Below are 27,500 nucleotides of genomic sequence, written 5' to 3'. Positions count from 1 at the left end.
GTGTTCAGCTCATGTGTGTGTTCTTTCTCTCTGCAGCTCCTGTGACTCTGGATCCCAACACTGCACACCCAATACTCATCCTGTCTGAGGATCTGACCAGCGTGAGACTTGGTGATGAGAGACAGCAGCTTCCTGATAACCCAGAGAGATTTGATATGTATGCCAGTGTCCTGGGCTCTGAGGGCTTTAACTCAGGGACTCACTGCTGGGATGTGGAGGTTGGAGAGAACACAAGGTGGATTGTGGGTGTGATGGCAGAGTCGGCCCAGAGAAAGGGAGACTATGGTGATGTGAGTGGAGAGTGGCGTGTGTGTTATAAAGATGATGAATACATAGCAGGTGCTACACCACAGCCCTCCACTCTCCTCACAGTGCAGCAGAAACTCCAGAGGATCAGAGTGCAGCTGGACTGGGACAGAGGAGAGCTGTCATTCTCTGACCCTGATAATAACACACACCTACACACTCTCACACACACTTTCACTGAGAGAGTGTTTCCATACTTTAATGGTGGTAGGGTGTCTCCTCTGAGTATTGTAGCAGTGAAGGCCTCTGTGTCAGTGAGCAGCCCAGTTAGAGCAGAAACTGTCTCTGTCTGAACAAGAGCCCACATGCAGAGATGGATGGAGGCATGTGGGGTTCAGTCATGAGTCACTCACACAGTAACTGCAGTCAATCTGATATCTGACCTGTGAGGCATCGTTTTCTGGCTACTTTAATTTAGTTCAGAATTGTCTGATGTTCTATGTTGAGTATCCTCTAAAATAAGATGCCATTTATTACACTATCCTGGTATTTCTACATTGCCCATGTCTCTATACAAACACATAAAAAAAATAAAAAAAATCAGTTCAATAAATCATGTGGACATTTGTGAGGGTCTCTCCTTTTTAGAATTTAGCTCATTTAGAGGGCCATCTGATGGCCATTGTTGGAACACAAACTACAAACTGTGACAGTGCTGACTATTTGGCTATATGCATTAAACTATGATTGGTGTATTAGGCCTATTCTGTGCACACCTGTATATAATATTTGTATGAATTGTTTAGGGGTGTCACTTTCCTATAGGGGCTTGTGAAAGTCTCAGTATGAATACTGCCATCTAGTGGTGGTTATTGTGTAACTACATGCTCCTCACCTGTGAGGTTTCCAGTAGCAGAGCAGCAACACAGCACAGGTGCAGCTGGTCCTGCTGCTGTCTGATCTGAGGTCAGAAATGCTGGAGATTAAACAGCACTATAGAGACTGAGAGCACTGCAGTAAACACAAACTCCTGCACTAGTCAAGACTGATTATTACATGAATCAAATCAAATGTCATGTATGTATTGTCGTTGTAAGTGTCTGTCTTTATAACCAGATGAAAGCTGTAATTTAGAGCAGTAAGGTTTGGACTACTGAAGACAAACTTGATGTGAGGGATGAATAACCAAAAAGAACTGAGTTTTCCACAGTGACATTAAACAACATTACTGATACCAGGACCCAGATCATCACCATTACACAAAGAGATAATTTATGGACATATCAACATAATACAATAATGATGTTTTTATTCATAATATACACTGATACAATGTCAGATTGACTACTTGTCTTCATTACTTTAATATGTCTTCATAAGGAATTCATCAGTGATTAAAACCAAATCAGTATTTGTAGGAGTCCCATAAGTCATGTGTTCATACTTGTGATACATTTATCTCTGTGAGACATTTACAAGCTCTGTCATACAGAGTGTCATACAGAGTTTGCAAATGTATAAACGCCATAGATGATATTTCAAAAGGATTGAGAGGGTGAGGGAATGTTTCTGGTGGCATCTTCCACAGTGTTTCCACTCAGAACACAAAACAAATGATGTTCTTGCAACAAATTTTGTTGAGAATCTTCACACCCAGTGATCAGAGGAAATGTACTGAGTGAGTCTTCACACCCAGTGATCAGAGAGAATGTACTGAGTGAGTCTTCACACACAGTGATCAGAGGAAATGTACTGAGTGAGTCTTCACAACCCAGTGATCAGAGGAAATGTACTGAGTGAGTCTTCACACCCAGTGATCAGAGAGAATGTACTGAGTGAGTCTTCACACCCAGTAATCAGAGGAAATGTGCTGAGTGAGTCTTCACATCCACAGCACAGTTGTAGCAGAATAATAATGGAATTGAATTGATGAATCAAGTGTAGTAATGTGTGTTCAAAAGAGTGTGTGCCGTATAGGATCTGTGATGTGATCAGGGATGCAGTTCATTAGATGGACACTCAGTGATGTAGTTCTTTATATGGACACTCAGTGATGTAGTTAGATGGACAATCAGTGATATAGTTCATTAGATGGACACTCAGTGATGTAGTTCATTAGATGGACACTCAGTGATGTAGTTCGCTAGATGGACACTCAGTGATGTAGTTCTTTAGATGGACACTCAGTGATGTAGTTCTTTAGATGGACACTCAGTGATGTAGTTCATTAGATGGACACTCAGTTATGTAGTTTATTAGATGGACACTCAGTGATGTAGTTCGCTAGATGGACACTCAGTGATGTAGTTCTTTAGATGGACACTCAGTGATGTAGTTCTTTAGATGGACACTCAGTGATGTAGTTCATTAGATGGACACTCAGTTATGTAGTTCACTAGATGGACACTCAGTGATGTAGTTCACTAGATGGAGTTCATTAGATGGACACTCAGTGATGTAGTTCGCTAGATGGACACTCAGTGATGTAGTTCACTAGACTAGATGGAAACTCAGTGATGTAGTTCATTAGATGGACACTCAGTGATATAGTTCACTAGATGGACACTCACTATCAAAATAACTGGAAATTGAAGACTTTAGGGGTCACCCTGCTGCAGATAGACTTTCAGCTTGTCAGGGGAGTATAGTCCAGGGCTGGATCTCAAACGTCAAAGAATGGTTTTGAATGACCCTTTACGTTTTTGAATGACCTTTTTAGGCTCTGACCATGACAAAGTGAAAAGAGAAGTGGGTGGAGGAAGTACCTTTGTTTATATAAACCTTGACTTCTACAACATAAGAATTCACTTGATGAAGTCAGATGTGAGAGTACAAATCTGAGAGAGGTCGCAGTTGCTTTATTGCTCGCCTCCACAATTGTCTGTCACATTGTTACAGGATTCAGAACACTCAGACGTGTGGATCACGGTGATCAGGTACAGTGTTCTTTATGTCTACTTACTCCACCAGAAAGACTCAGGAGACAGAAACTGAATTAGGGTTTAATCCTAAATAGGATATGTAATTATAGAGGTAAGAGATAGATTGTACAGTTTTGACTACATTACATTACATTTGGCTGATGCATTTTTAGCCAAAGCGACTAACAACATGGTAAACAGTTTAAGATTTTTTAAAGCAATTCTCACAACAATTCTGGGAAAATGTAAAAAAAAAAAACTAATCCTACTGTACTTTGATCTTTAGTTGTGCATTGTACATGACGTATATGTTGATGGTGCACATAGTTATGCCTGACGCGTCATCTAGATTTATGAGTCAATATGTTTTTGTCATTACCCGTCAGGGTGATTTTTTTAAAGCAATTTGGGGCATTTTAAAACCCTTTTGAGACAATGTTTAGTGTAGGCGTTTCATGGTTAAATGACTAATCCTCCTTCAAGAAAGACTGGCAAAATGGAGTTGTTGACATATTATTCGGTCAGTTTATAAGTGTCTGCCATGAACTATTATTGTGAGAAAGGGCTTCGTCAAACTTGTTTATTGTTTTCAATTTATGTATTTATATTCATTGTTTCCTTACTTACAATGTGGTTAGTTTGCAAAGGTTAAGACAAATTATGCATGGGTGCCTTTGTTATATATTATAATATGCCAATGTCATCTCATCTACTGTCAAGTGAAGAAAATAATGTTTTTGTTGGTTCCTCAGTCAGTGCTGTACGAAAAAATAGGAAAGAAAACCTCCAAGTGATGTACTTTGGATGCATTACACATTCTGGGCATTACACATTCTGGGCATTATACATTCTGGGCATTATACATTCTGGGCATTACACATTCTGGGCATTATACATTCTGGGCATTACACATTCTGGGCATTATAAATTCTGGGCATTATACATTCTGGGCATTATACATTCTGGGCATTACACATTCTGGGCATTACACATTCTGGGCATGATGTTGTGCTAGAAAGACGTAAGCTGCATTTGCTTTCATTGAAAGGGGGACTGGAGGCATTTTGTGCACTATGTAGCCTACACTGCTCAAACAATAAAGGGAACACTTGACTTAATCATCACATTATAACACCAAGTCAATTAAACTTCAGGGATATTAATCTGTCCAGTTGGGAATCAATTTCACCTGCTTTGTAAAAGAAAGTGACAAACGGTGCACTGGAGAGGCTGTAAAGGCCTCCACACATGAGTGCTGATGTGAGTGTGCTGCACTGGAGAGGCTGTAAAGGCCTCCACATATGAGTGCTGATGTGATGTGAGTGTGCTGCACTGGAGAGGCTGTAAAGGCCTCCACACATGAGTGCTGATGTGAGTGTGCTGCACTGGAGAGGCTGTAAAGGCCTCCACACATGAGTGCTGATGTGAGTGTGCTGCACTGGAGAGGCTGTAAAGGCCTCCACACATGAGCGCTGATGTGATGTGAGTGTGCTGCACTGGAGAGGCTGTAAAGGCCTCCACACATGAGTGCTGATGTGAGTGTGCTGCACTGGAGAGGCTGTAAAGGCCTCCACACATGAGTGCTGATGTGATGTGAGTGTGCTGCACTGGAGACGCTGTAAAGGCCTCCACACATGAGCGCTGTTGTGATGTGAGTGTGCTGCACTGGAGAGGCTGTAAAGGCCTCCACACATGAGTGCTCATGTGAGTGTGCTGAGAGGCTGTAAAGGCCTCCACACATGAGTGCTGATGTGATGTGAGTGTGCTGAGAGGCTGTAAAGGCCTCCACATATGAGCGCTGTTGTGATGTGAGTGTGCTGCACTGGAGAGGCTGTAAAGGCCTCCACACATGAGAGCTGATGTGAGTGTGCTGCACTGGAGACGCTGTAAAGGCCTCCACACATGAGCGCTGTTGTGATGTGAGTGTGCTGCACTGGAGAGGCTGTAAAGGCCTCCAGACATGAGTGTTCATGTGAGTGTGCTGAGAGGCTGTAAAGGCCTCCACACATGAGCGCTGTTGTGATGTGAGTGTGCTGCACTGGACTTTCCATGTCCGACTGCATCAGATTCCATTGTTTTCAGTACAACTCCACACAGCACTTTGCCACCGCTGAGTGGGTCCACTTGAGGGAGAACAAGAGCCAATCAGCTGCAGCAGCAGGAACAGGGCATGGAGAGGGGGCGGGGCAAGATGGAGGCCAATTTCAAAAATAAAGAAGTAGGTGTAAAGATACGTTTAAGCCATTAGACCATGAGGGAAACTTTTCAAGAAATATGTTTTTATAGTATATGCAGGTTTAATAAACCACACTGGTGTGGGTCTTTGTGTCGGCGCTGATGTGTGGGGCAAGTGACGGCACACTCATGACGACACCTATAGGTTGATCAGCCCCCATGTTGTGTCCAGGTTGATCATGCCCCATGTTGTGTCCATGATAGGTTGATCAGGCCCCATGTTGTGTCCAGGTTGATCAGGCCCCATGTTGTGTCCATGTTGATCATGCCCCATCATGGCACAATGGAATTGTCTCTGCGAGACACTCTGGCAAAGAGCAATAATGCACGTTACTTTTACCCCAACATTCCGGGGAACCAGCTAAACTGATGAAGACAGCGCTGCAATGTTGGAGGACAGTACAAAGTCAAAGTCTGCTTTATTGTCAATTTCTTCACATGTCAAGACATACAAAGAGATCGAAATTACGTTTCCCACTATTCCACGGTGGAGACAAGACATATTTTACCAATTAGGTCCACAGACCAGAGGTGGGACCAAGTCACTGTTTGGCAAGTCACAAGTAAGTCCCAAGTCTTAGCACTCAAGTCCAAGTCAAGTCCCAAGTAAATACAGAGAAGGGCAAGTCGAGTCCAAGTCCAAGTCTCATCAAAGCCAAGTCGAGTCCAAGTCCAAGTCCCAATCTTTTTCAAGTCCTGAACAAGTCATCAGGTACTCTTCACTTAATAATGGCATTATTAGACTATCGATCATAATTTTAACACTTCCATCTAATCCACAGATTTTTTTTTATAAATACAGATTAAAATATGTTCAATGTTTCTGTCTTGAAATCTTTTACGATATATGCATGCGCATACAATATACACATGTGCATACCTGAGTAATCTGTACAAAACGGATAGCTACATGACAAATATATATATTGTTTTTCCAAATTGCGTAGCACACTGTAAGTATGAGTAATAATTTGACTGATGGCATTTCACTGCGCTAGGCCACAGATTTGCCTGCAAACAATTTATTAGGCTGTCTGCCAGTGGCGACTCATAAGGGAAGCCAAGGTCAACACTTTTATATTATTTAAATGATAATAATTACACAGTAATTTTGTTTTAAAGTATTCATTTCTTAAGAAATACTACACATTTGATGCTGTTTATCTCATTTGTAAATGGTGCACTGTCACTTTAAGCCCATTGTGTGCCACTGTCCACACATTCTCATAATGATCTTTTTTTACCAGCTCCATTCCAATGGCTAGTCCACAAACTCAAACATTGTTTGTGCCACATGTGCCACATGTATAGCACAATATTAACAATGCAATAATAAGCATGATATTAAGTTGGCACAAACAGCTTTCATTCCTTTGGAAATAGATGCATGTATGACATGATGCTTGCTTGACATTTTCTGTTTGCAATTAAATGTGAATTATGAGCCTGGTAGCCAGTAGCCACCTAGCTAGCTGAGTGGAATGCGTTTCAATCGGCATATCAATGTGCTTCATGTAAACAAATTATTGAATAGGCCTACTTCAAGACTCACCATTTCCATTACACAAAGGCAAAGACAACTCTTCATATTCTTGTCCACTTTCCAAATCACAGTGAGTGCAGCCTATGTCATAGTGACCTGGATCTCATAGTTTATAACAGTAGTGAGAACCGGATAAATCCGCAATTTCCCCTAATCTCGTATTTGTTGCCTTCATGATTTCCTTTTATACGTTTCTTATATTTAAAAGAAAATATCAATCACCATCAACAATGACAAGCCAGCTGGAACCTGCCACTCGTTTTCTCTCCCTCTCGTGCGTGCTTAGATGGTGTTCTCAATTAAATGCAGTAGGCTAGCATAAGTTCAAGTTGGATCTTAATGGAGAGGACTCGAAAAGTATCATCTTAATGTAACATGCTGTTGGTGCATTTTGACATTGTAAACATTCTCTAACAAGAGTGCAAATCAGTTTGCAGTAAAGCTACTAGTTATTGGCTAAATGTTGGTCGTTTCTCTGTCTCTTGGTGCCCTACACACAGTGCCTAACGCATGTGGGGGTAGCGGCAGCACTGAACTGTGCTCTGGACTGGCCGCTTGTCTCCGCTATTTATTTATTTTTTTAGTCGCGAAGGGAAAGCATCTCTGGGGTGACTGGTAGTGATGGGGACGAGACCGCCTATGCTGAGTCCGAGTCAAGACCGAGTCTTTGAAGGGTCGAGACCGAGTCTGTTGGTTTTCAAATACAGTCGAGTCCGAGTCAAGACCGAGTCTTTGAGGAAGCAAGTCCGAGTCGAGACCGAGTCCTTTAGGAGTCGAGACCGAGTCGAGACCAAGACCATAAAAAAATGTCAGTTTTAATATTCATAATTTAATATCACCCCAGTTAATAATCAACAGTTAGGCCTACAGACTAAGCTAGATTGGGAATTGTTTAGAGGAGCAGTCTTAACGTCTTAATATGGACTATGCTGTCCTACAGACACTCACCGGCAGCAGAGCCATAGAGATAAATAAACGGCTCTGACGGCAGTATCTTTGCATTGCATTGTCATTTTGCATTGCATTGCATTGTCATTTTCAAATAATGCCGGTCAACATTGCATTTTATTATTACTGTTGTTATGTGTTGTCTGTTTTTTTAGATGAACATAAAAAATGCGTTGGTCTCGAGGACTCGGTCTGAAATTACGAGTCCTTCTCCTCCCACTGTGGTCCGAGACCGAGTCAAGACCGAGTCTTTGAAGGAACGAGTCCGAGACGAGACCGAGAAAGCAGAAATTGGTCTCGAGACCGGACTCGAGTCCGAGACCGGACTCGAGTACTACATCACTAGTGACTGGTCCATGATCAGGAAATTTAGTTTTTGACTCGAGACATGTCAAGTCGTCACAAGTCAAAGAGGCAAAGTCCGAGTCAAGTCTCGAGTGAATAGTATTCAAGTCCAAGTCGAGTCGCAAGTCATGCCGAATTTTATCAAGTCAAGTCTGAAGTCATTAAAATCATGACTCGAGTCTGACTCGAGTCCAAGTCATGTGACTCGAGTCCACATGTCTGCCACAGACAAACATAACATTCAAGTAAACAATATAAAAAGTAAATAAGAAGGCACATACAATAAAGAAATAAGAGAAGCAAAATTTGGGTTGAAATTGTGCAATTGTGAATACAGTAGACAGTCAATATAATAGTGCAAAAAGTCAGGCCAATAAATGGCTGAGGTAGTTCTGTTTGACCTAAGTATGCAAGTGGCATAGTGGTGCAAGTTATGTAAGAGCAGCAGAAGTGTGTTCAGAAGTGTTTTCAGGACAACAGGACAACAACAACAAGTTGCAAAGTGTGCAAGTGTACAAGTGGAATAGTGCAAGTGGAGTAGTGCAAGGCAGCCATTGTGGGTCCAAAGTCCAGGATGTTATGTAGCTGAGGGTGGAGGGGGGAGAGGGGGGATTGGTCGTAGTGTTATCCGATTGCGTCGAAGTCCGAAATCATTCAGAGTAAACATGGCCTAGTGTTATCCAATTGCGTGCAGTGAGATTTTTAAATGCATGCTTGTTGCCGCCCCTCGAGTTGGGCCATTGTTCTTGGCCAGACCCTTAGGCCTAGTCCACACGTACCAAACCGATCTTTTTCTCCTCCGTCTTCCCTGGAACCGTATCAAGAATATTTGCGTCCAAATGGATCCATCTCAACACGTTACTTCATACCCCAGGCCTATAGGTGGCACTGTTTCTTTACAGAAATTGACCAAAACTTGCGCTTTACAAACAGACAGAATAGGCTACGATGAAATGGCTAGTGCAAGTGGAAACCAGAATTGTTTGTGTGGACTGATGGTGAACTGTCAACTGTAGTCAACTGTAAAACTAATAAACTTTATTTTACGGTTTGTAAAGGGTGCAGTCCCGTCCTTTATTTGGCTAATGGGTACTTGACGTGACATGGCTTTTTCACCGTCACAGAAGATAAAAAATAATTTATTTCACATTTTCATCATTTAGAATACTGTAAATGGTTAAACATTTTCTTGTTTTACATGAATTTGTTGTTATAATACTTTAGTTATTTTTTATTTGTTTACAATTTTGAGCCAAATCTCAAAATCGTCCTATGGTGTGACAGTAGACACAATTATTTCATAAATATTAACTTTTATAAATAAAGAAAATAATGTTTAAAAATCTTAATGAACACTCCTGGCATAATTGTGCAAGTGTCTATTTTACTAAGTGACCATCACTTTTCCTATACATACATTTCTAAAAGTGTAGGAATTTCATAAAGTTTGTCACAGAAAAAAATGTCCTTTGGTGTTATGCAATAACCTGATATTAAGTAGGGCAATATCATGGACAACTACATTTAGTTGAAAGACCCCATTCAAGGTCATGTGACTGAAGACCCTTATGAAGCCCATGACCAGTGCACATGGTAAGTATTTCTCTCAGAATTGTTCAAATATTTAACTATATTTTCAGACCACTGAAGTTGTTAAGTTTTTTTGTCCTTTGGTGCGACACCCCTAAATTTCATTTTTTTATTTGAATTTGTATTTTTAACAGCTTTATGTAATATTATGCAAATGTATCATGCCAATTGCTAATGATAGTTCAGCTAGTATTAGCATAGTTATTAACTGCCACAAAAGCTCCAATGTCCTTTGGTGTGACAGGAAATGTCCTTTGGTGTGACACTTTGGTCGGTCACACCATAGGACATAGATGTCACACAATAGGACAAGACCTCCTTAAGAAGCTATTAAAACAAATAAATAAAGTTTTTTAACATACTTTTCATTCTTTTTTGACCAGTTTTGATGATTTTAAATTCAATAATGCCTTACATTTTAATGATTATTGCCGTTTTTTGGAGACTACATAAAATGTTCTGAAGTGTTACTAAAACAACTATAATGTATAATGTAACAACTACAAACAAATATAAAGTACATAAATACAGTGCTACTACTTATAATGCTACTAAACCTTTTTTAGAACAGAAAGAACTGAGGGAGAGATGAGTGCAAAAGAGAGGACCAGACAGTATAGGGAGCGAATTAAAAAGGATCCACAGAGAAAGCAGGCCATCCTAAGAGACCGACGGAGAAAGTAAATCAAACTGAAATGTTGCCACATACATCTTGCTGAGTGACTGCTTATTATTCAGTATCAGAATAGACCTGTGTGAGGTTCAGGTTCAACAATAGTTACATAATAAGCAGAATAATAATCTATATTGTGTTTTTATAAGAAATTGACAAGTAAGTGGTTACATTTGTAAAGAAAACACAGTAGGTCATGAGTTCATAATTGAGTATACATTACATTCATTTCTCTGTTGATTCATTCAGCTATATTCTATCATTTCAAACAGATAGCATGAAAAGAAGGCTCTCGGAGAATTGGATACATTCAACATTAAAGCACTAGGAAAGATGAGGCAAACTGAATTGAGGAAGATTTGGAAGGAAGCCAAAAAAAGATGCAGGGCAAAGGAAAAGGCATTACTTGGCATTCTAAACACAACACCACCGTCTCCTGACAGTGTACTGGAGCCAGTGGAACCTCCTGCAGGACCTGTGGCCCAACCTCCCCCTGAGCTTCCAGTGTTGCCACCAACAACGCCTCCAATACTACCAACACAGACCACTGAAGCCAAATTAAAAGAACATACAAAACAAATCAAAGGAAAGCTTACCAGACTAGAGAGGGAGAACAAACTTTTACAAATAAAATTCAGGATGGAACAAAAGAAAAACAGTAGAATGAGAAAAAAAACTAAACCCTCTTTGTGAAAATAAAGTAAATCAAAATGTCAGGGAGAAACGCAGCAAGCCACAACTGAAACAAAATGCAGTCGAAAAGAGAAAAGAAGTAGAGTTGTTCTTGTCAAGAGACACCAACAGCAGACTGCTTGTGGGGAAAAGACACTGTGGGCAGGGTGAACAAGAAGCAGCGGAGAGTTCTGACAAAATCACTGCGAGACCTCCACAGTGACTACCTCAAAGATCCCGGATGCAAATACGGAATGTCTTACAGACAATTTACTAGATATAGGCCATTTTATATAACAGAGGCCAGAACAACCGACCGCAATACCTGCGCCTGTTTTCAACATGAAAACATGCGCCTACTAATTGACAGCATGGCACATAGGGGCTTAATTCAAACGCAAAGCCTATCCTCTCTGCTCAAAAGCATTACATGTAATGTTGATAAGAAAGAGTGTATGTACAGAACATGCACTGAATGCTGTTTTGAAGAAGTTCAGATGGCAGAGTACAACCCCCTTGACTCTGCCAGATGGGAATGCTGGGCGAAAGAGGACGTGACTGTTGGTGATAGGGTCTTTAAGAACTGGGTGAAGAAGTCAAAGTCTGGCACTGTCGAAAACCTGGTAGAGCAATTCAGACTTGAGCTTGAATCCATCGGTAGCCATCAATTTAACTGGTTGCATCAGGGAGAAAAAATTAGAGAAATTAAGGAAAATGTGGCACAAAATGAAATCGTCTTGCACATAGACTTTTCGGGAAAACTATGGTTGCAAGCTGAATTCGGAGATACAATCATATCACTTTGCGGGAAGCCGAAAACAAGTAACACTACATACTGCAGTTGCTTACACTTCAAAGGGAACCAAGAGCTACGCAACTATTTCACCATCACTGAGGCATGACGAGAGAGCTGTTTGGGCACACATTGTGCCTGTTCTGGAAGATGTGATGCTGGAACATAATCAAGAAATTGACACACTGCATGTCATCAGTGATGGTCCCGTAACACAATACAGAAACAAAACCAACTGCTTTCTGTTAAGCCAAGTTCCCTTCACAATGGGCTTTAAACATGTAACTTGGAATTTCTCAGAAAGGTCACATGGCAAGGGAGCCCCAGACGGTGTTGGGGGAGCAGTCAAAAGAACAGCGGACAAGTATGTTCTGAGAGGCAGTGATTTGCAATCTCCAAGAGATTTCTATGAGTTTCTATCCTCCCAAACAGAGATGAATGTGAAATTCAAATGGATTGAAGAGTCAGATATTGAGGGCTACGACAAACTGCTACCTCCATCTGTCAAACCAGTTACAGGGATTCTAGGTACACACCAAGTCTTGTCATCATCACCAGGAGTGATCCTGCACAGAGACTTAAGTTGTTTCTGTTCATATCCTGAAGTGTGTTCTTGCCACATATCAAAGAAGGTGGATTTTGGAAATGCTTTGGAGACTAAATCAAATGACTCCTTTGAGGAAGAAGATAGATACACACATGGAAAATTTGTCATTGTGGAGTATGATGGCAGACCATACGTTGGGCAGATTGTGGAGGTTCATGGAGATGAACTAAAAATAAACTGCATGAAGCAAAAGAGTGACAATTCATTTGTGTGGCCGCAGAAAATTGACTGCATTTGCTATTCACGGCAGAAGATTTTTCCACTCTGGGACCAGGTTACAGAAAAGTGCGGTTTCGGGCCGTGCGTTTACAGGATTCGTTTGGACGCTTTAACCTAAAAAGCGTCTCCGTGTGGACAGGCCCTTAATCTTTCTAGGTTATCAGGGTCTGGATTTTCCAGGCTATATCTTTACCAGGGGTGCCAATAAATGTGGTTGATGCAGTGCTGGATTTTCATATTCCCATATTAATATGCAGCAATTAATTTCATATTCCCATATTAATAGCACTGCCCCGTACAGGTACAGGCCAATTCTACAGAGTAGAAATTCTACAGAGTAGAATTGGCCGTGATGGATGATCCAACATCCAACGCTTACCCACCACCTCAATGGAGTCCAGAGAGCAGCCAATAACAGAGCCAGCGCCCCTCACCAGCTTGTTTAGCATCTTTCTGTCCCTCTCAGAGCTCTCACTTCCCCAACAGACCACGGCGTAAAAAAAGTGCAGAAGCTACAACTGAGTCGTAAAAAGTTCTAACCAGTGGCCTGCACACACTGAAAGACCTCAGTCTTCTAAGTAGCTGGAGACAACTCTGGTAATGATTAATTCTTTTTTATTTTAATTGAGGCCATTTCAAATCATTTGTTTGCTATACAGTAACCTTCAAACTTCTAAAATTGGTTTGCATGGAGTAAGTATTTCAGGTTGATAAGAATGGATTATTTACATTGAATGAATGAAGACAATTAGTATTTTTAAATTGGTCCAATTAAAAATATAGTTTGTCCCAACTTAAGAAATAAGTTTGCATAGAGTTTAAAAATAAGTTTAAACTGATTGTTTTTTAAACGTTGAGTCAATGTCGAATAGCCTTTGTGATTGATTAATTCAATTTCTTTACACTGAACCAAAGATTTACTTTTGACAGTGTGGAATCTGAAGTTCGATTTGTATGAGATGAAGAGAAAGGGGGAGAGTACTGTACCTTGTGGGACCCCTGTGCTGCAGATTACCACACCGGACTCACAGTCACATAGTCTCACATACTGCGGTCTGTTAGTGAGGTAGTCGGTGGTGTTCCATACAGCCAGGTCCCAGTCCACCCACCTCTTTCCATCTCAGTGCTGCTGAATTGTGTTGAAAGCACTGGAGAAGTAAACAACACAACTCACAGAGCCCCCAGTGTTCTCCAGGTGAGAGAGGGACCGTGGAGCAGGAAGATGATCACGTCCTCCACGCCAACACCTGGTCGCTATGCGCACTGGAGTGGGTCCATCTCACTGCTCACCAGGCATCGAAGGTGGTTTAGAAGGATCCTCTCCATGCTCTTCATCATCCTCTCCATGCTCTTCATCAGATGGGAATGATCCTCTCCATCCTCTTCATCAGATGGGAATGATCCTCTCCATGCTCTTCATCAGATGGGATGTCAGGGCTACCGGCCTGAACTGGTTGGGCTCCTTATCGTGTGCCGTCTTGGGGACAGGAACCACACAGGAGGTCTTCTACGGGGTTGGGACCTTCTCCAGCCTGATGCTAACGTTGAATACGTGTGTAATAAGATCCCGCAGAGTTGATCTGCACAGTCCCTGAGCAGCCTGGAGCTGATACCACCAGGGCCCGTAGCCTTTCCTGCTTTTGTGTTCCTAAGCACATCTCTCCCCTGTTCTGCTGTTATGGAGAGGCTGGGGAGAGGGGGGCTGTGGCGAGACTCATGAAGGCTGGACGGTGGGAGAGAGCATCGATTCCTCTGCCATATAGTGTAAGGGGGTAGTGTGTGTGGGGGGGGTGCATATAGTGTAAGGGGGTAGTGTGTGTGTGTGTGGGGGGGGGGGGGTGCATATAGTGTAAGGGGGTAGGGTAGTGTGGGGGGGGGGTGCATATAGTGTAAGGGGATAGTGTGCGTGTGTGTGTGTAGGGGGGTGCATATAGTGTAAGGGGGTAGTGTGCGTGTGTGTGTGTAGGGGGGTGCATATAGTGTAAGGGGGTAGTGTGTGTGTGTGTGGGGGGGGGGGAGCTAGGGGTGCGTCTAGATTTCTAGGCTAGAACAGATCAATAATTCACTCAAACCTTGAGTGTGTGTGATTTAAAAACAAACAAATCTCATGAAAAGAGCATTATGGTATGTGTCTAGTGCATGTCTGCATTGAATGACAATTATAGGAGAATTCCGGTGTGATATTGACCTAATTATGGGTGTAAAACAGTGATTTATTTGCATGGCTAGCCCGATGCCGAAGCACCACTATTGAAAAAGCTGTTGGTAGCATCGGCTAACTAGTGCCAGATTTTGGAGTGCAGGGGACAAGCCGAGATGGGCTATGAGACATACGTTCACACTCGGTTTCATGTTTCAATACACTTTAGGTCAATATCACACCGGAATTCTCCTTTAAGTAGGATAATGTCCTATATCTTGACTTCATATCTTACCAGTGAGTAAGATTATTTTTGACATTAATAATACATTGTTGTGTGTGCATGTGTCCCAGGTTATTAGTTTCATCATGTTCGCTAGTTATTTGCACAAATCACACATGGAAAGTCTTGCCTGCCTACTTTTAAACTGAACTTCCATGTAGAGAGAGCCTAATCCACTGATCTGGGGTCAGTCTCTGTGTCTCTGCAGGTACAGTTCACGATCACAACTGGGACTTTGACCTGAAGTCCAATGGAGTCTGAGATAGGTGTTGTAGGGGAACTGGTCTGCCAAGAATAAGGCTGGCCAATCAGAATCCTTGTTTACAATAGTCCCTCCCTCTGAGTGATAGGCACCAGAGCAGGAAGTAAAGTTGAGTGACTGGTTTGTTCTCTGTTCTTTGCTAGATGGATTCATGTGGGATACGTATGTTAGAAACATTTTGAAATAGTGTTTTGACTAATGAGGAAAACAATTTGGGTTAAAGTTAAACTTGTAAGCCTGAACTATCTTGAGGTGAGTGCAATTCTTTTGACAGACGGACTCAAACTCTCAGGCTGCTGCTGAAAGTGAAAGTGAAGCTGGTGAAATTGCTTTCAGAGGAGAGAGACTTTAGTGTGGAGACAAAATGGCTTCTAAACTGGAAGAGGATCTCACATGTGCTGTGTGCTGTGACATCTACAAGGATCCCGTCTTTTTGACCTGCACTCACAGTGTGTGTAAAACCTGTCTGCAGCAGTTCTGGGAGGAAAAGGGATCCAGAGAATGTCCCTACTGCAGGAGAAAGTGCTCAAAAGCAATGTATCCTACTAACATGGCGTTAAGGAACCTGTGTGAGACCTACTTACAGGAGAGAAGTCAAAGAGCTTCAGCAGGGTCTGAGGTGCTCTGCAGTCTGCACAGTGAGAAACTCAAGCTCTTCTGTCTGGAGGATAAACAGCCTGTGTGTGTGGTGTGTCGAGACTCAAAGAAACATACAAATCACAACTTCAGCCCAATAGATGAAGCAGCACTTGACCGTAAGGTAAGGATCTTACTCTGATAAATGATACTGTTCTAGTACTCTAGATGAACAACAACAAATCTTGATATTTACCCTGGACATAAAGTAATACAGTGAGCCTATCCAGTGTGGATGATTCATGGCAGGAGGTACTGCAGTTCCTTTAATATAACAGTAGATGGCGGCGTCTGCTCGTTTGTGTGTTGGGCGTTGTGGGCTTTTCCCCACAGGGTTAGCGTCAGCCAGTTAGCATGGCATTTGGCCGCTGACATTTTTGAAAACATGGCGTTACATGGTTGCAACTTCCGGCACCAGTTTGCACATGCTGATTGGTAGATGACAGCTCATGCACGAGTTTAGTGTTGGGCACGAGCGTCCTCACACGTCCATGTTGGTTTGGATTTCTGGAAGACGACAAATAAAACAACTAACTACTTGGATTAAGCTACTGATATTTGACTTAATGCCTACATGGTTTAGTCTGTATTATTCCGGACTTTGTCGTTAATAAAAGAAAAATGTAAATGTTGTCATATTAGGCTATTATTTGCCTTATGTGTGGGTTTACAAGGTAACTGACTATGACCATACATTTTAGCAGATGCAATGACCTATATCCAATTATTAGCCTACTCATTGCGTTGTGCATGAAAACTATTTTAAAACGCACAGGCCTACCTGTTCTAGGGATCGACCAATTATCGGCCTGGCCGATTATTAGGGCCAATATTTAGCATTTTTATAATAATCGATATCGGTCATTTTTTCCACCGATAAGCCGATATTGAAATTGATAAAAAATGAAACGCACTATTTTGTCTGTAAAGCGTCTCTCACTCCCTGCATTTGCTACTCTGTGGTCAAGAGCATTGTCCCGCCCACTACACCGTCTGATTTGTTAGTTAGCACGAATGCAGCCAATCAGGATTGAAGACTGAACACAGACAAAGTTTAGGATTCTCACTGAGGCAGACTGGGCTGTAGCCTACGGAGCTATTTTTCGAAGGTAAGGAAGGTAGCCTACATTGCTGAAGTTGCAGTGAATCACAATCATCTACAGCGAAGTTACAAAAACACCACGTTGTAAGCTATTGTCTCTTTGATCCAGATCAATACGTAAAGCACCCACTTCCTTCATTTAGCGAATTCCCGATTGATACTGATGCTGTTTACTAGTTAGCCCACAAACTCGGGTGCTGCGCGTCGGGAGTTCTCTGCCTCCGCCTCGTTCGTTAATTGTAACGGGACACCTCGGCGGACATAGTAGCCTACAGACAAGTCATAAATTATGCGATAGCGAACGTCAAAAAGTCTAATAGCTGCTTTTTGAAACGGACTGTCAGAAAAGACTACATGCACCCAGGGCCAACCGTAATTTAATCCGACCTGAACAAAATCGCGTCATGAGCTGGCTATTAACGTGCCTTTTAGGCTCTCAAAAGTGTAGCTTAGCCTTATAGCCTACACATGGACACAAATTGCATGCTTAAATAGCCTAACAACTATTTTAAAACTGTTTTGTTAAACTATTCAACCGTAACACTTGCCATCACGCATGCACCTCTTCCTCTCCCTCTCGTGCACTCACACACACGATGGCAAAGCATCCTCTTTGTGACAGGTCCCTTAACAAGCACATAGCCCATTGTGCAGGCCTACTGTACTCTATGAAAACTAGATGTACCGCATAGCGGTACAAAACATGACCGCCGGTCAGTCCTGTACATCCGTTCCGCGAAAATAAATCACACTTCAATTTGTCTCCATATTTTACTCCATCCCCCACTCTTGAAACTTTTGTGTATGCTTGTTTGGCATGCCTAAGTGTGTATGCGGCTGCACAGAAAGTAGCCTACTGGTGCTGAAAAGGTGAATAGATTGTAGAATAGCCAAAGAAGATGTAGCATTGTTATAAAACCTTTAAAATCTCTAAAACAATCACAAGTAGGGCAGTTCATCACAGTTCATCCATTGCAACTGGACTGATGAAAGGTCACTTACACCTGTAGGCTACATTGTATTTGGGAAAAGCAAAAGGTATCAGCATAATGTTATTTATTTATTTATTTATTTATTTATTTATTTATTTATTTTTTTTTTATGTATTTATAAACAAAAACATCTCTGTCAGTTCCATGCAGTTCCATGCCACAGCTATCAAAAACAAAGGTCATTTTTGGATGGATGGATTTTTTGTGAATGTTTCTTCTTCTACATAAGATTTTAGTCATCTTTAGTTCATGTAATACTTTATTGTCAATGCACAAATTAAGTAACAGTAGTCTGAAACGTTATTGTTAATGCACAAATTAAGTAACAGTAGTCTGAAACGAAATGCTGTTTTACATCTAACCAGTGGTGCAAATAACTGACATGTCCAAATGGGCCTTGATGAAATGCGTCGCTAGACTGTTCATACACATTTTAACGGGCCAAATTTGAAGAGCTTTTGTCCATTATTGTTCGTGCAAATATAGGCTGATTCATGTTCCCTTGCATTGTGTAACTGAGGTCCATGGCTAGTCTGGCTTTCATCAGACCAAGCTCAATCTTTTAAGAAATCAAAAAATAAATAGCGGGCAGATCAGGCTGGGTTCACCCAGCCTAGTCCATAGGCACCCGATATTGTTTAATTTTCCGATTGAGATATACACGCTCTGGCTATTCTAAATGCAAAAATGCATCAGGGAGTTATGACAAAACGGTAACTAACAAACTAGATCCTAATAGAAAGCTGTTAGCTTCCCTATAGCTACAGGTAGGATTATAAGGTAGGCCTATTTACAACATAAATTGTCAATAGGCTATGCTGGCGACACAAATAAAATCTCCTTTGGAAACCAATGGCTTACACCTTACAGTATCAAGCGGACTTAACTGCCATATCGTGGCGAAAAGTTGTAATAACATTCACGCAGCTCCATGAGTCAAGGAAAGCGCGAATGAAGTAGCCACTTCTAAATGGGACCCACTACACAGTAGCTTAAGGTGTGTTGCTAAAGCAGCCATAATGAAACGAAGGTGTCATTGTTTGGATACTTCACACACACGTGCTTTTTAATTTCACAGACTACAACTACCAAGCTGGAATCAAAGCACATCGATTCCCCTCTCACACCCTGCACGCACTTAAAACAAAATAAACAGGCGTCTCAGTCTCACGCATGTATAGGCAAAACTGTATCAGACCGGTGTAACGTTGGTAAATCTTCCATTGCACAGAATGACTTTGTAGCACGTGCAATAAATGACAGTCGAAAGATAAAAACAGTGCTGCTATCAATTTGCTTGGTATAACCGCATTTATAGTTTTCTACAAATGCAATCAATCAAATGGGCCTCCATCACTCAACCAACGCTAACGGTAACATTACCTAGGTCCTTATTGATATTACAAGATTAACGTACCTGCAGTAAAAACCAAGCATGTCCGATAAACATCCTCAGATTTATTTCGGCTTCAAGACGAAATGGGAATTACACTTCATGTGAACATCGTCCTATCCTTATTAGATGTTCGCTGCGGTAAATTACAGTCCTTGTAGGCAGCGTCCTTTGTTTTTCCAACCCACTTTTAACTTCCAACAAAATTACGTCTCACTGCAACGATGCGCCATCTAGTGGACAAACGACTACTTATCGCCAATACTGAAAATGCAGCCATGATGATGATGATGAATATTTATTTTGGCTTTCTTTTAATCCTACTGAATTTGTAATTATGTATCGGCCGTTCTAATACCGATAGTATGTGGGTGCCTGTGTGTGTGCATGTGTATATGTGTGCACCACCATTTACAGGCCAATGAGTGTACAGTCACTAAATGTACACATAACCTAATTTTTTTAGACCCCCCCATGGATGAAATTCTACGAAACTTGGCATACCCCCAGAGAATGCCAGGTCAATCACACACATAACATTTGGTGCAGTTCTGAACATCTTAACTGAAGATAGGGGCGATTAAAGCAGAATAATATTGCATTTTCATTTCTTTACCGGGGGGGTGGGGGTGCAAATCACAAATGAGTGATTATGAGCCAGGTTGATATGGGCCCTTGAGACCAACATACCATAAAAGATTCTTCATCCTCAGTGCCACGGTTCAGGTAGGTATTTAGGGGGGTGGTGGTCCCCGGGGACGAAATTAAATTTTTCCGTAAAAGTCTAGTGGGGCTACATACCCACCAAATTTCATGTACCCCGGTGGTTCGGTGTCCCGGGTATCAATGACCAAAAATTCAGGAAGTAGATGACGGGAAAAATTCTTGAATTGTGTGCATGTGTGCGTGTACAAGTTTATGTTTATGTGTGTGGGTGTGTGTGTGTGTGTATGTGCGTGCTTGTGTGTTTGCCTGCGTATGTGTGTTTGTGCATGTGCATGCATGCGTACATATGTCTACTGTGTGAGTATGTGTCATACGTATGATTACTGTAAATGTATGTGTGTGCGTGTGTATCTGTTTATGCACATGTGTGCACATGGAATGGGTTAACATGACCCCTGGAGGCAAACATACGGAAAAAATTGGTCATCCTAGGCCCTACAGTTCTCAAGATATTCACAGAGAACTGTGTCTGCCCTACCCTCCTTTCGGGGGGTCCAGTCCAGCAGGGGGGCTACAGATCAAAACGAAAAATGACGGTTCCATGCTATCCATGTGGGGGTACATGCCCACCAAGTTTTGTGTACCCCGGTCTTTCAGTGTCCCGGGAATCCTTGTTGGTGTACATCACTAAATGTACACATAAATTATTTTATTGTAAGGCCCCCCATGAACGAAAGTACACAAAACTTGGCATGCATTCGGAGGGTGTCATAATGATCCTACGCTTTTAATTTCGTGCAGTTTTGACCTTGTCAGCCAGAGATATTGTGATGAAAACACCTCATTTTTTGCTTTTTAATTTTTAACTAGGTGGCGCTATACATGAAATAAGTGGTAATGGGATGGGTTGACATGCCCCCTTAAGACCAACATACATAAAAAAGGTGGACCTCCTAGGCCCTACGGTTCTCGAGATATTCACAGAAAACTGTCTCCGGCCACCTACAGGCCAGTTGGTGTATAGTAACATAAATTAATTTATTGTGTGGCCCCCCATGAACGGAATTCCACAAAACTTGGCGTGCATACAGAGGGTGTCATAACGATCTTACACTTCCAATTTCGTGCAGTTTTGACTATGTTAGGTCACAGATGCCTTCAATTACAACACCTCATTTTTACTTTTTTGTGTTTAACTAGGAGGCGCTATACATGAAATGAGAGGTTATGGAATGTGTTGACATGGCCCCTTGAGATCAACATACAAAAAAAAAAAGGTCCTCCTAAACCCTACGGTTTTCGAGATATTCACAGAAAACTGTGTCTGCCCTACCCTCCTTTCGGGGGGTCCAGTCCAGCGGGGGGGCTACAGATCAAAACGAAAAACGATGGTTCCATGCTATCCATGTGGGGTTACATGCCCACCAAGTTTCGTGTACCCCGGTCTTTCAGTGTCCCGGGAATAAAGCAACATCTTGATGTAACCTATGTCTCCCCAAGTGTTTTAAAACGAAACAAATGTCAATGACTTATTTAGTTTGCTTTCTTGCGAAATTGATATGATTAGGCTATGCATTTGATTTAAATGACCAGGCTGGCAGTCGAGGCAAAAGCCAAATATCCAACAACAGTTGCAGACTCTTTGCCTGCTCGAACCACAATACCCGAGGGATGTGCACTTATCGGTAAGTCCAACTTGCGTTGGCTTCATTTTGTCTGCCTGCAAATGTAGCCTAGGTTTAACTGGGTTTAACAAGCTGCAAATGCACACTGGGTGCAGCAAATATTTCAGCTATCCACAAGTTTCTTACATCCCATATGTCTACTTAATTTTAGTAATTTTCGTTGGCTAGCCTATTGCGTAATATACAACCTGTCCAAATATAGCATTTAGGGTTCATTATTGGTGTAGCCTAAAGTGACTCAATATTGATTCGCATTGTTTATTATCACATATGAACATCACATTAAATAACCTAGGACTTCAGAGACAGGGCAAACTTCTACCACCATTCCCAAAATGTTATCCCAACCAATTTAATACATTTGCGCTTATAACGATGGTGAAGCGCGTTCCCGAATAACTTCTTTTCCTCTGAGGGAATGTCCAATCTTCATCAACGACATACTGTTGTACCTTACGTTGTCTCCGTCTGTAACGTGGAATCTAATAGGCTAATTCTAGCTGGTGCCGGAAACAAACACCCATGAAATGCCATTTTTGTAAAGATGGCTGCGGTCAATTTCAAACTTTTTTGGCTGAAGTAGCTAGCCTAGCATGGTCCATTGAAATGAATGGGGGCGGGACTTAGTCACTCTCTCCAGTTATATATAATACCTCCATAGCTTTTCCCCAGTGGGCTGGTTCCTCTGTGCTCAACACTCCCACTCTGACTCTCACTGAGAATACAGCAGCAAACTTAAGGAAGCCCTCAAATCACTCCAAATCACCACTTCCACTCCCAATGTCTCTTATAGTCATAGTCATTACCAACAACAAAGTGATGATGATGGTTTAATTGTGACCCAACGTTTTTTTTTTAGTACACTTTGTAGTAGCCTCCATGTTGCCTCTATGTCTCTCTTCTATGCAATATGCAGTATTTGCATAGATCCCCCCCCCCCCCAACACACACACACACACACACCACCCTCACCCTAGACTCCTTACAAATTAAGCAACTTGGTTTATAGTGCAGAGTGTAGTGTGGTGTAGGCAAGTCTAAAGTAGTGTTGATCATTGTTTTCAGGAAGAGCTCAAGATCAAACTGCAGCCCTTACAGAAGAAACTGAAGACCTTTGAAGAAGTCAAACTCATCTGTGACCAAACAGCAGCTCATGTTAAGGTTAGACATGCAGCATCATGTAATAAAGAAGCATAATTGTCTAATTATGTTATCAGTAAATCATTTAAAGTTAAGGAACATTTCAACGTTACTGAAACGTCTTCTCATACCTGTAGTCAAATTGAATAAATGATTTTGTCATACAATCTTATTCAGACTCAAACCCAGAACACAGAAAAGCAGATCAAGGAGGAGTTTGAGAAGCTTCACCAGTTTCTATGAGATGAAGAGGCAGCCAGGATAGCTGCACTGAGGGAGGAAGAGGAGCAGAAGAGTCAGATGATGAAGGAGAAGATTGAGAAGATGAGCAGGGAGATCTCATCTCTTTCAGACACAGCCAGGATGGAGTGCTCTAAGGAGGAACCAATGAGAGAGAGAGACAACGAAAGAAAGAGCGAGAGAACAAGAAAGAACGAGTGAGAGACAGATTCTCACAGCACATAACAGGGACACATTCAACCTAACACCCTAATGTGTTACCACAAGGCCATGTTGTAACATTTAATCCCATGAGCACATTTAAGGATGCTATGGCAGAAGGTGCACTAATTCTACTGTAGCGTAGCCGTTTTCAAGCCCCTGAGTGAGTCTGGTGATATCAGGCTGCTGTAGTTCTACTGTAGCTCCTGAGTGAGTCTGGTGATATCAGGCTGCTGTAGTTCTACTGTAGTACCTGAGTGAGTCTGGTGTATATAAGTATATATATATAGCCTAAAATTTCAAATAATTCACAGATATGGCCTTATTATGGCTTCTATGCAAGACCTGCTCAATAAAACAAGCGCCCTCTGTTTCATTTGTAGGTGACTATATCTAATTGAATTGTTGTTATGAACTGTATATGTGATAATTCTGTGAATACTGGATATGGGGCCCCCGTTGTACAATGCCTGCATACCACAAATTGTGCAATCATACAATCAATGAGAGCATGTGGTTATACATTCTTTGATGCAACAGTTGCTTTGTGAGTGACCAGTGAGTGACATTTGGATAATTTTCTGCGGCACACCTGATGATCTCTCACGGCACACTAGTGTGCCCCGGCACAGTGGTTGAATAACACTGAATTAGTGAACACACTGCACACAGTGAACACACAGTGAGGTGAAGCACACACTAATCCCGGCGCAGTGAGCTGCCTGCAACAACAGCAGTGCTCGGGGAGCAGTGAGGGGTTAGGTGCATTGCTCAAGGGCACTTCAGCTGTGCCTACTGGTCAGGGTTTGAAACGGTAACCCTTCGGTTACAAGTCCGAAGCGCTAACCAGTAGGCCACGGCTGCCCACAGATATCAGGCTGCTGTATCTTCCCCTGATGGGAGTCATGTGGAGAAGGAGTTGAGGGGGGACTGGGCTCATGTGCAGGTGCTCTGTGATTGGTGGAGAAGGGGTTGAGGGGGGAATGGGCTCATGTGCGGGTGCTCCGTGCTCTGTGATTGGTGGCTTTACTGTTGAGCTCTGATAGGTTGGGGGAAGGGAGGCCAGTTATTTTGGATGCTGTTTGGGTGATGTCATGTGTATGAGTTAGTTTTTATTGAAGCAGCAGGGGGAGCAGTGTTGTCAGGGTGTGTTGATTAGTTTATTGAACACTCCACCATTTCAGCAGATTGGTTATGAATACAGGTGGGGTTGTGGGTGATGCAGATTGGTTATGAATGCAGGTGGGGTTGTGGGTGATGCAGATTCAATAATAGTTCTTTGCTTGGTTGGAGTTGGACAAGTGAGAGTCATGACACACATCCAAACCCCCTCATCATATGCACACTGACCCTTCTTCACTAAAGGTAGAATGTGTTTGATACCACATCATTAGTTCATGCCATTGGCATCCTGCTACATGTAGCCATAATCAATAAAGTGATCATCAAGGAACGAATACATCTGATCAACATCTGTGCAGTGCTATAAAGACATACTATATTGTGTGTGTGTGTGTGTGTGTTTGTATGTATGAGAGTCTGTGTGTGTTTGCATGTTTATGTTTATGTGTGTGTGTGTGTGTGTGTGTGTGTGTGTGCCGATTTTGCCGGGGCTTCAGCCCCGAATGTTTTGAGTGTAGAATGTATTTTACAAAGTTGACTAACAAATATGAAACCATTATTCCGATCGTGCATTGAAACTTTGAGATGAGATGGACCTATTTATCAAACATAAAAGCAGGACACAGGTGTCCTCTCACTCTCCTTCATGCAGCAGATCTAACTTGAACGTGACCATAAAACATAATTTGGAATGTAGGCTACTTAGAGCATGCGCCGTGCGCGAGAAAGAGATACAGTCAGTCAGTTCCAGGGTTGGGCATGTCATGGTTTGCATTTCTATTTGGTATAAGAAAGTTATAAGGAAATCATAAAGCAACAAAAACAAGGAGGTGGTGGAGTAATGCTGTTATGGTCATTTAGGCTACAAGTTCAGGTTTGTCATCAGCCTGCCCTGCACTCACTGGCCTACAGTTTGGAGCTGACCAAACAGTGCTGGCCTGTCTAGGCTACTTAGATACTTTGCCTTTGTAGAATCAAATTAGTGAGTCTTCAATGATTTTTTCTCCTTAAGCTAAGCATAACATGAACCATATGATGCATCCTGCCATTTAAAATGCCACTTTGCTTGGTGGCTATAGGCTATTGCCTATATACAGTAACCTATAGACAGAAATGTCAAGATAGCAACATGTAACTACATCCTTTAATTGTCAAAATTAGTCTCCATAATATGGCATTAATGTGGTGCAAATGAGGCTAGAGTTGATGGATTCATTTATGAAAAGTGAGCAGCAAGGGCAGGCAAAATGGGAATTTTAAAGAACAGTTTAGACTCTATGGGCTAAGCCCCGAATGTTTTCAACTGCTGGCGCCGCCCCTGGTGTGTGTGTGTGTGTGTGTGTGTGAGAGTGAGAGTGTGTGTGTGTATGTATGTGTGTGTGTGTGTGCGTGTGTGTGTGTGTGTGTGCATGTTTGTGTGACTGTGTGCGCATGTTTGTGTGACTGTGTGCGTGTTTGTGTGTATGTGTGTACGTGTGTGTGTGGTGGGGGGGGGGGGGGGGGGGGGGGGGGGGGTGTCTGATGGAGGAATGAACAGACCTAATAACCTTTCCTTGTCAATTGGTCAGTCTGTAACGAAAATAAAAACAGTGCTAAAGGAACATTCAAAATTGACCAAGATGTAGCAAAAGACCTTAGACCTTATTTATAGCAATAATGTTTAACCTACTTTCTCTTTTCTTATTTTCCAGAACTACAAGAGCACAGTGGAAAGGTGAGTGATCTGCCTCTGTCTCTCTCTTCTCTGTGGTTCTGAACCCAAACCCACAGCAGCACACTGACTCCTGAATGTTATTCCAGAGCCCAGTGCACACTGCAGGATCCAGAGAGGGTTTCAGGAGCTCTGATCAATGTGGCAAAGCACCTGGGCAACCTGAAGTTCAGAGTCTGGGAGAAGATGCAGGAGACTGTTCAGTACAGTGAGTAGCCTGCTGTTCTTAACACACATAATCAATCTTAGGAGGGTCCTTGGGGTCCTTCGCTGATAAAATCCCTCTTCCAACTCAAACAAGCAAAACAGTGCAGAACCAACTTCCAGTAATCACACACATCATACACACACTACACACACACACACACACACACACACACACACACACACACACACACACAAACACTCAGACATACTCACTCTCTCTCATATTTTGCCACATGTACACACATACTGTATACATATACACACAGACACAGACACAGACACATACACACAAACACACACACACACACACACACACACACACACACACAACCACAGGGCATACTCTCACACACACACACTCAAGCACACACTAGCACACCACAAACACACATACACACACACACCCCCCCCCCCCCCCCCCCACAACACACACACACACACACACATACACACAGACACACTCCACACACAGACACACACACACACACAAGCACAACACATACACTAGCACACCACAAACAAATACACACACGCACACTCAAGAACACACTAGCACACCACAGACACACAGCCACATACACACGCGTGCGCACGCACCACACACACACACACACACACACACACACACACACAGACATACTCTCTCTCTCTCTCTCTCTCACACACACACACACATACACACACACACACACTCACTCTCAAGCACACACACATACACTAGCACACCACACACACACACACACACACACACACACACACACACACACACACACACACAGGCATACTCTCACATACACACACACACACTCAAGCACACACACATACACTAGCACACCACAAACAAATACACACACGCACACACACACACACACATACATACACACAGGCATACTCTCACACACACACACACTCAAGCACACACTAGCAC

At 42.3% G+C, this 27,500-nt stretch overlaps 3 protein-coding genes and 2 long non-coding RNA genes across 5 annotated transcripts in view; 3 read left to right on the top strand and 2 right to left on the bottom strand.

Annotated features, from left to right (window-relative positions):
- LOC121693030 (zinc-binding protein A33-like) overlaps positions 1–1,332 on the top strand; it is a 10,731-nt gene extending 9,399 nt beyond the window's left edge. Inside the window, exon 6 of the mRNA XM_042072174.1 lies at positions 37–1,332. Coding sequence (XP_041928108.1) covers positions 37–599 — 563 coding nt within the window. The 3' untranslated portion in view covers positions 600–1,332. The remainder of the gene's footprint in view (positions 1–36) is intronic.
- Positions 1–1,584, top strand: part of LOC121693097 (zinc-binding protein A33-like) — a 30,369-nt gene extending 28,785 nt beyond the window's left edge. The window contains exon 7 of the mRNA XM_042072286.1: positions 1,085–1,584. The gene's annotated coding sequence lies outside the window, so the exon portion shown is untranslated. The remainder of the gene's footprint in view (positions 1–1,084) is intronic.
- The window catches only part of LOC121693431, a 103,707-nt gene that overhangs the window by 21,799 nt on the left and 54,408 nt on the right, over positions 1–27,500 (bottom strand). The window lies entirely within an intron of this gene.
- On the bottom strand, positions 862–19,048 carry LOC121693448. Its single transcript, XR_006025505.1, has 3 exons — positions 19,036–19,048; positions 12,199–12,208; positions 862–943 (listed from the first exon to the last, which is right to left on the bottom strand). It is a non-coding gene; the product is annotated as an uncharacterized LOC121693448 (long non-coding RNA).
- The window catches only part of LOC121693174 (zinc-binding protein A33-like), a 45,951-nt gene continuing 34,009 nt past the window's right edge, over positions 15,559–27,500 (top strand). The window contains exons 1-2 of the mRNA XM_042072449.1: positions 15,559–16,237; positions 23,017–23,112. Coding sequence (XP_041928383.1) covers positions 15,842–16,237; positions 23,017–23,112 — 492 coding nt within the window. The 5' untranslated portion in view covers positions 15,559–15,841. The remainder of the gene's footprint in view (positions 16,238–23,016; positions 23,113–27,500) is intronic.

Source organism: Alosa sapidissima, chromosome 2 (genome assembly GCF_018492685.1).
Source record: "Alosa sapidissima isolate fAloSap1 chromosome 2, fAloSap1.pri, whole genome shotgun sequence".
Lineage (NCBI taxonomy): Eukaryota > Metazoa > Chordata > Actinopteri > Clupeiformes > Clupeidae > Alosa > Alosa sapidissima.
This window is presented reverse-complemented; position numbering and strand designations above follow the sequence as displayed.